Source organism: Etheostoma spectabile, chromosome 21 (genome assembly GCF_008692095.1).
Source record: "Etheostoma spectabile isolate EspeVRDwgs_2016 chromosome 21, UIUC_Espe_1.0, whole genome shotgun sequence".
Lineage (NCBI taxonomy): Eukaryota > Metazoa > Chordata > Actinopteri > Perciformes > Percidae > Etheostoma > Etheostoma spectabile.
The window spans coordinates 1,635,715-1,652,225 of NC_045753.1; the positions used below are offsets into that span (position 1 = coordinate 1,635,715).

Sequence of the window (16,511 nt, forward strand, 5' to 3'; positions counted from 1 at the left end):
TCCATAAATGAACAGGATGAGACTAACAGTTTTAAGTGGAGTGGGTACGAGCAGTTGGATTAAAGTGTGGAGAAGCAAAGGGAGTGACTAGTGTGACTGAATGCGATTATGAAAGCAGTTGGACTGGACAGGTGGAATCAGTCAAAATGAATAAATCACAAAGAAGACGATCGTGTTGGTCAGCACTTTGATTTCTTTTACTGTTGTACATACAGTAGTATTTCTGGTTTAATAAATACCATTTAATACATGAATAATTGCAATGCACAAAATATATAATTCCTACAAAATAAAGCCTGAGCAGCACCATACGGGGACAGGGGCAATGACCAGATTTTTAGGTGGGGTGGCACAGGGGGTCCCAATAACCAGGGGCATAATGGATAGGATAGAACAACATGATGTAATTTTACTAAATAAAACATCACATTCACTATTAGTGTCACATGTTTTCATTTAAGTCAAATTGTACATCCAATATATATTGTAACAAATCACATTTCTATAGGCTCAGTCTGCTACCTTATTAATTGGTAATGTGACAAAAATGATCAATCATTGGAAAATTGGCAGATCAGGCAGCCCATGATAGTGCTGTGATCTAATGGAAATCACATGTCAGAATGACAGCACTCTGGCCCAATGGATTGCCCCCCCCCCCCCCCCCCCCCTTCTAGCCCCTCCCCTGTACAGTGACCTTTTTACAGAATCCTCATTATCATCAAGGCATGCTTTGGAAAGACAGTCAAAAAATAACAATATGTCATTCAGTCAGTGCACAGCCTCTTCGACATGCTACAGCAGTGGGTTTTTAATACTAGAAATCCAGCAAGAAAAGTAGGATCGAGAGAGGGTGATTTGGATTTTTTATACAAAATAAATATCTTTGGCAATACAAAATAATAGATATCTGCTACATCTTGATTCAGTCTTAAGAAATGATCTAAAAAGGCAAAAAAAGGGAACATACGGGAGCTGTGACAGAGCTGGGAGGCTAACCCCCAATTTTCACGGACTGCGGATCGGCTCCGTCCCAGCTCCACAGACCTTGATCCCACAGCTGTAAAATTTAAAAGTGTCATCTTGGCCTGGGTGTTACATCTGTGAGTCACTGTCATGTTTAACAGCTACATAGTTAAGCGACCAAAGAACAAGAGGCAAAGGGAAATGACAATGGCTACATCTACTGGCTGTTTGGCAGAGCTGCATTCATAAAATCCAGTGCATAAGTACATTAAAGAATGCTATTAGAGCTAAAAAGATACCTAGGCTGGGAGTCCAGCTAATATAAATACAGGACAGTTGATGCAAAAAACAAATATATATATATTTATAAGTGCATAGAGTACATCACAGAGGCTTAGTCCTGTGACACTATTCACAGACTTTGTGGCAGCTTTTGTAAAAAAAAAAAAGTTGCAATACAAGTTGCAATGTCTTTTGTATTTATATTGCAATGAAGTTGCGAGAGACAGTGAAAATCGCAAAAGAAAGTTGTGATTTTCTTGGTTTACTTCTTTAAAAATAGAATAATAATAGCGCAGAATAACAATCCTCTTGGCTGAGTTTTCCTAGTAACCAAACCAAAAAGGCTCAGGATGCTGCAAATGTTGGTATAATATGAAAATGGTTGGTGGATTTCAGACAAAAAAAATTACAATTTATTGAACTAATAAAATTTGTGAATTTGTAAACATACAGTATGTGTCAGTAGCTTGTTGACCTTGTTAATTTCCTATCCTGGCCTAAGCTGGGACACACATTCATACGGTTTGATAAAGTACTTCTTGGACATTAACTTTTCATTGCACTTATAATAACGAGCGTAGCTCTCTTTAATTTAGGTCATCCTATACAGCTCCCGTAACTGAGCAGCAGACGGCCGACTGGAACCAGCAGCAGCTTTCACTGACTCCAGCGACTCGAGTGAAAAACGTTACAGCGTTCATTGATGTTAAAATGTATACAGGTGTAAAGGACGGTCTGAAATGGATTTGGTATACGTGAAATGTTCGAGTCACACACGTCTCGTCTTCATATTAGAAACAAGGAAATGAATTTGGTGACGTCCGTGTGACGTCAACCTGCTCTCACTCCCGTTTGGTCATTGGCTCTCAGAGTTACATACCGCTGGGACTGCTGGGATTGGTTGAAGACGCGGGACACTACGGGACACTACTTCAAATTTGCAGGAAAGTTGCGGTGATTGGTCAAACCAAATTCACAGCGATTGGTTGAATTTGTGTTTATTGTCTTAATCGCGACATCGTGAAATCCTGGAGGGACGGATTAACCGTCAGGATGCCTTTTCTGTGGCCATCGTGGAGGTAATTAACAGAGAAGTCTCTAAAAGAGCATCCTGTGTTCTAAACACAAGTTAACACTTGCTTTGAGTGGGCCTAGCCACTTCTGCTTGAACAGATCATTCCAATACTTTTCAATGAGTAAAGCTGCAGTGCGTAGTTTCTGTCTCCCCCATGAGGAACTCTAAGTAATGACAATAAAATCCACGTGATACAAGCCTTCCGTGATCGCGCACCACCCCCACCCCTTCTCCACGCAGTTGCCAAAGGAGGACACGGAGGATTAAAAAAACCATAATGGACTCTTCAGAAGAGGTAATTATCAGCAAATGTCATTGCATAACGCTAGTTGTTGACCATTACCATACTGAGAAATCCAGACAGAGTTGTGTGGAGCTGATGGTCTTAATTAGCTTTGTATCAACTCATTTGGCAATGGCTTGAATGTAACGGATGTTCATTAACATAAAGTTCCAAACTTAAGCTTTAAATTATTGTGTTACCGTCATTACACAGAGATCACCTTTCATAAATAGGACACTTCAGATTCCTCCTACGGAGTAATCCTTTCTACACTGTAAGTGCATAAAGAAGCCACAAAGGCACTTTCATTTCCACTTTCACTGGACGTTAAATATCAATCCCTATTCTGAGGCCAGGGTCAGGTTTAGCGTCAGGATCTTGCGTTAGGCTTGTGAAGGAGCAGGCTTTACCCAGCTGGTAGTCCCCCCCAATGGGCTCCTCGCCTTGCATGCCCGACCGCTCCTTCTTCACACCATTCTTGCTATCAAACTCTGCAGTGATCTCAGCCAGCGTCTTGCCTTTAGTCTCTGGTAAGGTGAGCCCCAAAAACACAGCGGACACCAAACACACGGCCAAGAACGGCAGGAAGCAGAAGTCCCCCAGGCTTCTGACGATGAAGGGGAACAGCATGCCCACCAAGAACAGGCCGATCCACATACATGAGCCAGCTACCATGTACGCTGCCGGCCGCGCCGCCTGGTCAAAGATCTCAGCGGGTAAGATCCCCGTCACCCCTGCAGGGCCCAAGCCAAAGCTGAGAATGTAGGCGAACACACATGCCATACTGAGGTAGGCCATCTGGAGGTTTAGCGCAACGGTGAAGACTACAGTCCAGATGCACATAAGAGAGTACCCTCCCACAAGAAGGTACCTGCGTCCCACACGTTCAATCAGCAGATTACTCAGAATAGAGGCAATTAGCTCAGATGCCCCGGTGCCTATGGTGATGTATTGGATTTTCGCTGGAGGAATCCCTGCTGCGAGAAAGATGTAGTAAGCGTAGAAGTAGATGGAGTCATTGCCGCAGAGCATCATGGCACTGCTGGCTGCCATGACCGTTCTGAGCTGGCAACGCAGGTCGGGGTCTTTAAACAGGGTCCAGGGCCTCTTGGCTGAAGCTGTGGATCCAGAACCCAAGGCTGCAGATTTTTGCTGCTGCTGCTCCTGTAGCATCTCCTCCATCTCCAAGACCGGCGCTTCCCCACCCCGAAGCCGTCCAAGCGCCCGGACACACGCTTCCCTGTCCCCCCTGTCGATGAGAAGGTATCTGGGGCTTTCGGGGAACCAGGGTAGGGTCAGGAGCTGGATCAACCCTGGCAAAGCGTTACTAGCAAGTAAGTAGGGCCAAAGAGGCTCTGTGCCCAACAGCTCGGTCAGTCCCACAATCTGACCCAAGACGATCCCAAATGCAGTGAAAACAGCAGAGGAAAAAGCCACAGCACCCCGGAGGTGTTTGGGCGCGCTTTCCCCAAAGTACATAGGCTGGACGTTCATACTGACGCCCGAGTTGATCCCCACCAGGAAACGAGCAAAGAGGATCATCTCAACGGATTTTGCCACCCTGGAGGCCAGCACCAACACAGCACCAACAAACAGGAAAGAGTTGTTCAGAAGCAGCGAGTTCTTCCTGCCAAAGCGGACGGCCAGAGGCCCTGCTAGCAGAGCTCCTAGCAGACCGCCCAGGGAGAAGGCAGACACAATCAGAGTCCACATTAAAGTGACCTGAGGGGCCTCCAAGCTGATGCCCCAGCGCTCCATGTAGGTCTCATTGATGAAGCTCTGGATGTAGCTGGTAGGGGCGTTGATAATTGAGATGTTGTAGCCATACTGGAAGGTCCCTCCAATGGCAGCAGAGCAAACGGCCAAAGCAAGTGTCCTGTCACCGCCTGAGGGTTTGCTGGGTTCTTCTGGCTCCTCTGTGGAGTTCATCTGAAGCTAGGCTATCCCAGAGGGCGGAGAAAGCGCGTGTGTCCTTTCCTCTGCGTCCTACTGGCACTTCATGTCCCCTACACGCACTACAGTCAGCGTTAGCTTAACAGATAACTTTCTTGTTTAAATATATGACATTTGGACTCTCTGGTATTCTGTAACCAAGCTAGCGTTTCGCTGTCCTACGGGAAAGGGAAAATTGATGTCTAAAAGCCGGTATTAAATGTGTATTTCTTTTCCCTCAGCTTACTTGTCAGGCAATCTGCTTGATTGACACAGCCACAACAACCGAGCAAATTGAAAACACCAAGCCAGTGGTAAATTGTTGCCTATATTTAATATTACCATTAAACATTAAGATGAGATTGCACGGTCTACATAACTAACCAAAACGGGAAAACATAGCCTGGCAGACCATGCTGAGGAAATAAAATTACGCTTTCGCATGACTGTGCGTGCGTACGTCCTTTTTGTACCGTCTTTTGATTGGTTTACATCGAAGCAAAAACATTACGTCATTTCTATGCGACTGTCACTGTCGCGAGTAGGTGGAAAGATGTGAGTAAACGTTCTCTTAATACATCACTGCTTACTTAAAATTGACACATTTCTATGTTTTAAATAGCAACGCTTTAACGTCAGAGTCGTACTACAGTATGTTGTTTTTCACCATGCGCATCTGAATGTCAGCACAACGTAATAAGACAATATTAGCTTACTAGCTAATGCTAACATGGACAAGTGCATGTTAAGCTAACGATTACCGTTGTATCGTCTTTAATCCGCTTCGAGTGGATTGTTGTAGCATTTGGAGTTAGAGGAACCGCTTGAAGAAAATGCACAGCTGTATAGTCGAAATAAATGATGCAATAGTTAATTTTTGTTGTGCAAAGTGTTTACTTGACGTATAATAGTTTATTTATGGGACAAGTGAAGTTCTGGCGTTGCAATTTTGAAGATGACTAAATAGTCAGTTTGGAAGATTTGATGGTAAGACAGGTAGATAGCCTTTATTATTAGACTCATGGTCCATAAAATACAACACTATACATTAGTTACCCACACATCTATTCTTGCATTTTACGCATGAAAGTGTCAGATTTCAAAGTGTTGTCTAGATGTAACGATTATGGATGTAACGGTAAACCGCGATAAACATGTTGACATTAACAATTACCGGTTCCATTTAAAATATGGTTATTCTCGCGGTGTGTTACTACGGTGTTAAAGCCGTGTTTAACCCTTCAGGCGCACAGCTTAGCCTACAAAATAGGCGTTTCATGAAGTTGGTTTCATGGCCAGAAGGAGGAGATGACATTTGATGTTAAAAGTGGCACTTTTGATAAGGGTTTGCCTATAATTTTGTAATATAATGAACACTGTTACACTAGTTCAGCTTGTTTCGGCCTATCAGTTTTAAAACACTTTTAAAAATACCACGATAATACCGAAAACTGGGATCATTTTGGTCACCACAAGCGTTACATACAAATGTCTCAAATCCTGACGTTGTTCTCCTCCCTCAGGGCGCCTTCCCCAACAAAGAGAAAGGAGGATGATAAGAGTAAACAGCGAGTTAAGGAGAAGTCGGGAGCTACGAAAGAAGGAGCTGACAAAGACCGGGGCAGGGAGAAGAAACGCACCCGGCGCAGCGCGTCCAGCCAGAGCAGCAGGTCAGACGCCGCTCACGCAGACTACCACTAGATGCTGAACTGGTTCCAGTTTGCTGGTTCCCTGTTCTATTGGATGAAAAGGAAATGTTAGGCAAAAGGTGGTCTAATTGTGAATATCCAGATACTAACTAACCCTAACATCACAAAAGACACCGAGAGATCTTTTTGTGTTAGTTGAAAGAAAATGTCAGTAGAAAACTGCACTTGCTTTCATTTTTTTTTAATTCAACAAGCAATTTGTTGTATTTTAGCAGAATACTGAAAGCATTAGAGAGGCAGAACTGAGTACATTTTAATGTACTCGTATATTTTCATATAAACAGACCTTCTCTGTATTGTGTTCTATGTTCTGACTTTGACACAAGGTCAGAGTAGTGGAAATAAGGTGTATCCATCTTATTTATGGATGGACCCAACAGAAATTGGTTCAGCCTATGGCTGGGCAATATCAATATTATATCAATATCGATATAGGAGACTAGACATTGTGTTCGATATGGGATATCGTAATATTGTAATATGACACAAGTGTTGTCATTTCCTGGTTTTACAGGCTTTGTTCCAGTAAAGTGATGCTATTTTCTAAACTTACCAGAGTCAATTTAAAACCCTGGTCCTTACTTAGAGCCCTGCACGGTAAAGTTCCTCCCTACATCTCTGACTTAATACAGCTTCGTACTCCCACCCGTAGTCCGAGGCCAATAGGTCAGAGGCTTCCAAGCAGGGGCTCCTAGGCTGTGGGATGTCTTGCCTCCCTCTCTACGTTGTGTGAATTCTGTTGAATCTTTTAAAAAGCAATTGACGACTCTGCAATTAAAGCAGGCTTTATAGTTAGTTAAGGGGTTTGTATGTTTAGTTTTCTATTTTGTATTTAAATTTTCTTGTATTTTAATTTGTTGTATTGTATTACATTTTAATGTGAAGCAGTGTGTGATTTTGATCTGTGAAAGGTGCTATTCAGATAAACTTTACTTACTTACTTACTTCAGCCACTTGTTCCCATCCTATAATGTGGTCTCGTTAAGGTCCAGCTCCAGCAGCAGCTCCGGCTCCAGCTCCGGCTCGTCCAGCGGCTCCAGCTCCTCGGCCTCCAGCCACTCGGGCTCCTCCAGCCCCCGCTCCTCTTCCTCCTCCTCGTCCTCCTCACCCAGCCCTAGCCGCCAGCGGCACAACAACAGACGACGCTCGCGCTCCAAGTACGCGATGAGTCACTGCGACTTGTTTTTTAGAAAAATTAAGCAAGTAGTGAATCTTTAGAATTTATTCTTGTATAGCTGAGGAACGTATGAGTGTCTCACACTGCAGTCAGGGAACACTAGGAAATGTTCCTGATAAGAGTATCTTGTTATGGACTATGATCTTAAAGGTGTAAATGTCACTCTAGGTCAAAATCAGCAAAGAAGGATGACCGGGACCGACGGCGTAGGAGCCCCACACCCAAACCCACCAAGGTCTACCTGGGCCGGCTGACCAGAAATGTTATCAAGGTGAATGCTTTTACTACGGAGCCTCAGGCACATGTCTTTGAGCCGGTTGCTCGTAGAGATGCTGCTGCTTCTTTGCTGACTAACGTTTTTGTTTTCTTAAAGTAAAGGGAGTTAGCAGCCCAGCAACTTCAGCACAAGCTCACAAAGTTAAGGGGGGCTGGCTTTAAAGTGGACCAGCTATTTTCATTTAAGTGACAAGTTGCTCCTCCAAGTTTTGCTTTAGTGATCCCTCCCACACTGCAACCGACAACCACTTAGCTTTATGCAAATACTTGTGTGATGATGTCACTGATATGCAAATGAGCAAATTATGTCATGTGCACTCTAAACCCCAATGGAAAACCCTCTCTGATATTAGGAAATAACATTTTTTACTCACACATATAGCGTTAGTTACCAAAACCTGGCGCTAAAATGGCCCCGGTGCCTAAACGTCCGGTATCTACTGGACTGAACAGCAATGTGGATTTCGGTGCCCCTCAAATGCCTGCGCTTCTCTGCTCCGAAACAGACGTTGCTTGCAACAGAAGCATTGCTACATGTGACGCTAGTTAGCCTTCTACTTGGCAGCAGGTAACGTTTGTTTGCTGTTAGCCAGCAGCTGTATAAAATTGTGATTTAATAGTGCAGCCCTACTTGACAGGTGTAGTTGAGACGGGTGTGGCCCCTGCTCCCAAACCCCAAGTTAACTTCATAACTAGGAGCTGAAATGTTGTCTACCTCCTGTAAAAAGAAGCTAATGAGTATCCTGTTTCTATAAATGTGTCTAGATGTTTCAAAAGCGTTCTCTGCTGTGCCCTTCGCAGGAACACATCCAGGAGATCTTCTCCACTTATGGCAAGATCAAGATGATTGACATGCCGGTGAACCGCGTGCACCCTAACCTGTCCAAAGGCTACGCCTACGTGGAGTTTGAGACACCCGAGGAGGCGGAGAAAGCCCTGAAACACATGGACGGAGGTAAGCGCATTCACATTAACATGGAAGATTGAAAGTGAATAGATTGCATAAACGTTGTTTTTGAGCAATTAGGTAAGATGGATTAATAATTGTATAAGGCACTGTTGATGATAGGGCTGGGACGGTGATGCTTTGTCCCGATTCGATTCTTTCATACATGGGTGCTGATTGGATTTGTTTTGCTATTTTTATTCATTGCAATTCTAGACATCATATATCATGAGACATTTCTGAAAACTAATTGTTTTCAAAGAAGAATGCAATCTCAGTCAGTCAGTCTGACAATTATTTCATTTGTAAAGAAAGCACATAACATGTATTTTCTGCATTTTCTTTTTCCGCTTTGTTTTGCCAGGAACAGATGTGATGTGTGATGTGTTGGCACAGAAAATATGTAGGAAAAATAAAAATGTCCTTTCTAGTGAAAGGAATTGATTTAAAAAAAACATTGCAACAAAAAAAATCATGATACATATGAATTTTGGCTCAGCTCAGTTTACTTGTGCTCTGTTATTTCTGCATAACAGATCGTTGATAAGTGTAATAGGCCGTCACCACGGAAAGAGTTCTGAGCTCTATCTGTCTGGATTTGCCCTGCAGAGATTTACTCCTCAAAAATCCACCGGAGTTTAAAATGCCAACACAAAGAAAGCGGAAGGTGACGGACATCGGAAAACTGACTAAAAATTAAATTTAAATGGGACTGTGAACCAAAATAAGACAACAGATTGTAGTTCCTGTATTCATAACCAAAGCAGTAATTTCAGTAATACCGTTTCAATGAGGGAAAATTTGAAAAATGAATGGACTTCTTTTCAATTATGTCAAAAGGCCAACTCTTCAGTATTCTCCATTTCCTGGATGGTTTTTCTTCCAGGTCAGATCGATGGTCAGGAGATCACCGTCACAGCTGTGCTGGCTCCCACGGTGCGCCCTCCCCCCCGCCGGCTGTCCCCTCCCCGCAGGATGCCTCCCCCTCCACCAATGTGGCGACGCACTCCGCCACGGATGAGGAGAAGGTAAGCAGTGCGGTGTGAGCCCCGGGGCTGGGAATGGGGTAGCAGGGCTTGGTTTCGGGACCAATGAATGCAGACGATCCATTGGCTGATAGTTGTGGTTGTTGGGCTGGGCGTTACGCACTTTTTAAGGTACATCGATCAGGGCTACCCAATAGATTGTTTTTTTATTGTTAACTGTTTATATGCAGTGTTGTAATGTAAAAAGTACAAAAACTTTGCTTCTGTACTACTGTATCTGTACTTTTACTCCACTACATTTTCCCTAAGCATCTGAGTTACTCGTTGCTACAAAATAAAATCAGAAGTAATATGTTACACTGGAAAAAGGGTTAATTTTTGGGGAATAATTGCTCCCAAATTGCCAAGATAATGCAGGCTCCATTTCAGTTGGTGACCTAATGCCAAAACTAAAGAAGAAGAGGATGAACCACAATAACTGATAGTGTCATGGAAGCACCTGCTGCAGGTTCTGCTGCCATGGTAACAGACGACGCCCACCCCGACGACAGTGGTGATGAAGATAACACCTTTGGCCATAAAGTTCATAATGAAAGTTGTTTTACTTTTAATACTTTTAATTTCATTACCGAAAATTACTTTTGACACTGAAGTACAGTAAATATCAGAGACCTTTACCCAAGTAGTATTTTAAAAGGAGACTCTACCTTCTAGCAAAAGTCATTTTCTGGTTTTTTATGGATGTAGTTGGATGTTGCGACCCATTTCTTCCGTAAAGCCGTGCCGTTGCTTGCATGTCTCACTCTCTCCGGGCCTGCCCGCTCCCACTCGCTCACTGGCTCTCCTGCAGCATGGAGGGGACACAGAGCTGGTCCGCACTGCTGACATTTGCCTACATTTCCAGTTGTTATTTGCACAGCTGCATATTTCCCTTAGCCAAAGAGGATTGTACCAGTGTTTCTGCTGCGGCGAGAAATGTGACCTAAGACAAGATTACCATAGTTTATAAAAATGCAGCATAGTGACGAAACTCCGATCCCTAGGACCTGCCGATGAGCAGTTGAACCCTTGGACCTGCACTGGATCCAGTCACTGGGAGTAGAGACTCCACTCTGCAGTGTAGTGGCACACCTCACTGATAAACCAGAGCACTGTACGCTGGCAGTTGGTTTTATGATCAAAGAGGTTTTGTATCACACACTTAAGTCCATCGCACGCTACCTCACTCTCGTCTTTAAACTCCGTTCAGCCAAAAAATATGATTTTACCATCTGATTTTTGGTCCATATTGCCCAGCCCTAGTTGCTATGCTATTCAAACTATAATTGTAAAATGTGCGTTGTCCCCCCCCCCTTTGTTCTTTCTAATCTGTTTTCTCACTCCCTCTTATTGTCTTTCACTGTCCCCCACTGTAGGTCTCGGTCTCCACGGCGGCGCTCTCCAGTCCGCCGCAGGTCTCGATCCCCTGGTCGCCGCCGGCATCGGTCACGCTCTAGTTCCAACTCCTCCCGCTAGGGAAATAGGACTCCCTCCCCCTGCCCCCCCTTTCCTTTTCTCCTCTCTGGATCTGCTCTGCTGCTGTGTTCTATTGATCAGTGTGACCAAACCTTCCGGTTAATTATGAGCCACACTGTTATGGGTTTTAGCCAAAACAGGTGAATGGAAATCCACTTTCCTGTTTTAGGCACCCACCGTTACATGCTGACGTCATGTAACTCCCAGAATCCAGTCTGCGCTGTGTTCCGGTTTCACCGCCAGCAATCGCGCCCACTCAAAACGATGCTCCTGATTCCACTCTCCGCTGCACTAGAAATACCCAGGGGGCCTGTCTTTGACAGAGTCGCAGGGTGTTGCATAGGCCGGGCAGGAAGTAGAATCAATTTTCAAAATAAACAGCCTGTGCAGACTCCCCATCGGATGACTACACTGTTTCTTTAGACAACTAAAACACAGCCACAGATGTTTGATCCGTGTTGTTCTGAGCTGGACTACATGGAAGAAACAATTTAACTACGTAGACTACTTACTTTTATGGTAGAAGCACACACCTTCAGGGAAAATAACCCACACTGCTAAATCTGCGAGTCGGGCAGGCAAAATGCTCCACTTCCGAGACGCTCACGCTGTAGTACAGTATGAGGCATGGCTGACGACGGAACAGAAACACGGCGCAGACGGGGGGGAAATTCCGGGATTGTCATGAGCACATCATCAACTGGGATCACACAAGGGATTCTAGTGTCTGTGTTGTCATCTCAACCAGTAAATTGACAAATTACATTTAAAGTAAAGTAATCCCACAGTATAATACGGCCATCAGTGGTCTGGCAGGGGCCCAGATGTTCCTCCAGTGTAATGAATCACTATTACTGGCTGACAGATTTTAGATGGTGCTACTTGTCTTAATTTAGGTTTAAATCAGTGTACTAGGCTTTAAAACAATCTCCTCTGTAACCCTACTCTTAATTTGATCCTCCATTATCACTTCTCAGAGTAAACTACAAAGGCAGCTATACAAGTGAGTCCCATTAAGTTAAACACCAGTTAGCAGTGTGCATCTGCTTAATAGAAATCTGAAAATACAGTCATTATTGTATGGTCAGTAGATAAGGGTCAGAGGGTTATCGCACGGATTACTTAGCGCATCAGGATTTTACACTTTAAATCGTCCAGATGTTTGTGGTTTTAGTCTAACTGTGTCTTCATTTTTGGTTTTCTCCCAAATCATATTCATAGATGACTAAATGGCTGGGATTAAAGTTATGGCGTGACAATAAAGTTCATGATTTGAACTGTAAAAAAACAAACATATTTGTCTTTTTGTGACTCTAATACATTACACTAGTTTTAAGTGTGTGCGTGTGTGCTTTATGCTAGGCTAAGCTAACCAGCTACCGGCTGTAGCATCATATTTAGCTCACAGATACAAGCGTTTTTTATCAAACTCTGCGGCAAGTCATTGAATAAGCCTATTACCCCGAACAAATTATTTTCACGTTTAGGAAAATACCTGATCTAGGTTCAGTTATAAATTGAAAAACAACACTCTCAATTTGTGTCTGGATAGTGCTAAAATGCTAAATTCGAGACGCTCAACAGGACCTTGAAAGTTGTTAAACACACAATCTGCCCGACTCTCACCAACGTAACGTGAGGTCTTCTGACTGTGTTCTAGGACTTTATTAGGCGCCTTCACTGAACACACCTAAAGGGTGAGAAAAAAGATACACCTTTTGAGTAACCCCCCAGACACAGCGGGTTTTCCAGTTTTGGGAATAAAGAGGCGGGGGCCCCCCCACTTATCTTCAAGGAGGGAGCCCGGCCCAAAATAAAACAGCGGCTGTTTTCCTTTTTTCACGCCGTGGCCTCTTTAACCGGACTTTCTCCCTGAAAACCCAAACCCTTCATGTTATTCACTGCCCTTTTGGGATTTTTGGGCTCCCCAGAATGGGGTTTTTTATTTTTACTTAAAAATTTTTACTGACAAGAAACCCGTTTTTGGACCAGGGTTTTCTCCTCATTGGGGACTGTTCAAATGTTTTACCACCTGTTTAACAAGGTGATGTGGTCGGGCTCTCAGTCTGTACGGGGAAATAGCATCAGAAAGGCCCTATACATAAAACAATAAATACCATTCAAAAAGAACATGCTATATCTAAAAAATGAAAATGCGTTTTTTGCTTTCTTTTTGTATTTCTGAGCATAGGACAATGAAACAATTTTTTTAAAGGGGTGGGGGTAAAATACCAAAAAAAAGTAAAAAAAAATTTTAGAAAACAACCCGCAAAAAAGAGATTGATAATATATCTGTTTGCGGTGTCCCCCGTGTTACCGTCCAACGGGCCGGGGCCCACCAGACCCCACCCCCCTGCCAGGGACCCCAACAACGCCCCCTTTAAGAACCTGTCCACCCCTGTTTTCTCAAAAAAAAACCGCTCTCTTTGAAAAAATACCCATACGGAAAACGTTTTCTCAACAGCTTATTTTGTGGTGTTGAGCGGTATGCGCCCTCAGCGGTCCCAGCTAAAAAACAAGAGGCGTGAACAGAGCGAGGGGCCCAGAAACCCGGAAAAACCCAAAGATTTAGACTTTCTTTTTGCCCTTTTTGGGGAATTAAAATTCCAGCAGCATTTTAGAAAGAAAAAAAAAGGAAAAAGACAGTAAAAAGCAAAAAAATCTATAAAAAAATAAGAACGTTTCAAAAAGAAAAAAAGACTATCTTTATTATAAAATGTCATGTTGACCGGTTAATGATTAAGTGACCGGTTTTAATAGGTTTCTTTTTTGGGAATACATTTTTTCTTTCTTGCTGAGGGTACATGAGAAGATCAATACAAGAGCTGCACAGATTAATCAATTGGTTGTCAACTATTAAAATAATCGCCAACTATTTTAATAATTGGTTTGAGTCATTTTTAAAAAAAAATAAAGTCAAATTCTCTGATTCCAGCTTCTTTAATGTGAATAGTTTCTTCCCTCACTTTGACAGGAAACGTAATGTCTTTGAGTTGTGGACAAAACGAGACATTTGAGGATTTCATCTTTAGCTGAAGGGAAACACCGATCCACGTTTTATAGATCAGACAACAGATCAATTAATTGAGAAAATAATCAACAGATCAATCGGCATTGAAAATAATCGTTAGTTGCAGCCCTAATCAGTGTCTATGTCTAATGTTGTGTGTTGTGTCTCTTACCTGTCTTTTCACCCCTAAAGCCTTCGCACTAAGACTGATGAGCGGTGTGTGGACCCGAGAGCCCCGTGGCTCCAACCAAGACTCCGCAAGTTAGAGGAGGTAAGTCCGATTTCACAGCTTGTTCCTAATAATAATTCATGTTTTCATTTTCATTTTGTGATACCCTATAAAATAAGACTTCTAACTTAACTTTTCTTTAACCCCAGAGAGGAATATGTTGCCAAGACCTTTGGCAGCCACAAGGAAGATAACGCATCATGAGCTCCTATGCAGAAATATATACTAAATAAATAACATTTTCTTTCTTTTCTTTTTTCAAACAATTAAAATCAAATGATATAATCAAATGACCAATTAGTTACCCTTCTGAAAAAGGGAACTACCCTTATGAAAAAGGGTAACTAATCATTCGTTACTCTTTCAAAAACAGTAACTAATCATTAATTTTTCTTTTTTTATGTGTACCTTATTGTAAAGTGTTACCGTTAACAATGTCTTTGAAGGAATCTGAACTGTCTTCATAACCACGTATCTGATTGGCTTTTTACATATATCATAACAAAGACTTAAGACTGGTGACCCAACTAATCTAAATGTCCCATTGGCTGATTTTTGTGTGGATGTATATGATTGGTTGCCTTTTATATTTTTAGTTCTTTTTCTGCTCCATACCTACCCTATTTGAGTGGTTTTTGTAATGTTCTTTGTAAACGTATTGGTCTACCAATAAAGTTTTTCTGCATACTGCAAGTGTAACTTGAGTTTTAACTCTTCAGTATATACATATTTTACAGTAACCAGGTCCCAACAGTACATGTACATGAATTGATGATGTGTTCATTAGATATAACTTACTTGTCACAAACAAGCATTTTTTACCAACAACCCCCTAAAGGGAGGGAGCACTGACAGTCATTATGTAACCTCTCTAAACAGACAGCTGTGTTCCTCTTGTTCTGGTCTGCGGGGGTGTACATGTCCCCGCACATTGGCCTCATTTATACCGAGCACTTTTCCTCTGGCAAGCCAGACCTTCACTGTTTACTTCACTGACCAGTGTTGGATTATTGGCTCTCCAGAATAAGGTTATTTATTATTTACTATAATCAGATTTCTACTGTACAGAGAAGAGCATTTTGGGACCCAGGATGCCTTTCTCCTTTCACTATGGACTGTCTCTAATGTGTTTAACCATCCTGCTTACACAAGGTGAGTGTGGTCTGTCTCTTTCTATCGCATAATTATACAATCAAATTGAGCCTGGATAAAACATATTTTTTGGCATTTAGGACTTTAGGGGGAAGAGAGAGTGAATGACGTACAGGAGGGTGCAGCAGGTCGGAAATCAAACCTACAGCCTCTGCGTTGAGGACGTAGTCTCTATTTATAGGCACAAGCAGATATGGGGGGAGGGGGACTAGCAACATATACAATTTAGTTTGTTCTAAAAACATGTTCAGCCTGAAATCATCTTTAAAACTATGATTCTGTTTTGTGTTCATGTAGTGTGTCCTCAGTGTTACTTGCCTCGGCCCAGGAGTCCACCAGGACCCCGCCCCCGCTGCTGCATGGACGCCAACAACGCCACCATTAAGGAACCTGTCCACGCCTGCTTTGTACACAGGGAACACACGTCTCCTCTTTGTAAAATACACGCATACATGTAAGACGTATTCTCACACAAGCTTTATTATGTGTGTGTGTTGAGTCAGGTAGTGTGTCCTACAGCTGGTCCCGAGCTGACAAACAAGAGGGACGTGAACGAGAGCGAGGGGCCAGCAGAAACCTCGGCACAACACCAATAGTTCAACATTTTGGGAAATCCACGTATTTGCTCTCTTGCCGAGATTTACATGAGAAGATCAATACAAGAGCTGCACGGACTAATCAATTAGTTGTCTACAGTGAGGAAAATAAGTATTTGAACACCCTGCTATTTTGCAAGTTCTCCCACTTAGAAATCATGGAGGGTCTGAAATTGTCCTCGTAGGTGCATGTCCACTGTGAGAGACATAATCTAAAAAAAAAAAATCCAGAAAACACAATGTATGATTTTTTTTTAACTATTAATTTGTATGATACAGCTGCAAATAAGTATTTGAACACCTGTCTATCAGCTAGAACTCTGACCCTCAAAGACCTGCTAGTCTGCCTTCAAAATGTCCCCCCCCCCCCCCCCCCC

General features: G+C 42.8%; 2 protein-coding genes across 3 annotated transcripts; one reads left to right on the forward strand and one right to left on the reverse strand.

The window, feature by feature from the left end:
* Positions 1–173: 173 nt before the first annotated feature.
* On the reverse strand, positions 174–4,728 carry LOC116671205 (solute carrier family 2, facilitated glucose transporter member 11). Its single transcript, XM_032502251.1, has one exon. It carries the CDS (start codon positions 4,533–4,535, stop codon positions 2,934–2,936), a length of 1,602 nt encoding a protein of 533 aa, XP_032358142.1. The 5' UTR covers positions 4,536–4,728; the 3' UTR covers positions 174–2,933.
* A 297-nt stretch (positions 4,729–5,025) lies between these two features.
* LOC116671207 (RNA-binding protein with serine-rich domain 1) lies at positions 5,026–11,914 on the forward strand. Of its 2 annotated transcripts, none has more exons than XM_032502253.1 (7): positions 5,026–5,093; positions 6,062–6,208; positions 7,234–7,404; positions 7,593–7,695; positions 8,502–8,655; positions 9,533–9,674; positions 11,048–11,914. In XM_032502253.1, the coding sequence occupies exons 1-7, from the start codon at positions 5,059–5,061 to the stop codon at positions 11,145–11,147; spliced, it is 852 nt and encodes a 283-aa protein (XP_032358144.1). In that variant the 5' UTR covers positions 5,026–5,058; the 3' UTR covers positions 11,148–11,914. The 2 variants fall into 2 exon arrangements, with proteins under 2 accessions (XP_032358144.1, XP_032358145.1); XM_032502254.1 differs by having other exon boundaries at positions 5,032–5,093; positions 7,240–7,404.
* Positions 11,915–16,511: the final 4,597 nt, after the last annotated feature.

Bases quoted from the DNA above. Each gene is read 5' to 3' on its own strand.
- LOC116671205 (XM_032502251.1), bottom strand. From the start codon at position 4,535: ATGAACTCCACAGAGGAGCCAGAAGAACCCAGCAAACCCTCAGGCGGT.
- LOC116671207 (XM_032502253.1), top strand. From the start codon at position 5,059: ATGCGACTGTCACTGTCGCGAGTAGGTGGAAAGAT. The intron at 6,209-7,233 runs GTCAGACGCCGC...GGTCTCGTTAAG, and splicing joins GCGTCCAGCCAGAGCAGCAG to GTCCAGCTCCAGCAGCAGCT. The intron at 8,656-9,532 runs GTAAGCGCATTC...TTTTTCTTCCAG, and splicing joins CCTGAAACACATGGACGGAG to GTCAGATCGATGGTCAGGAG.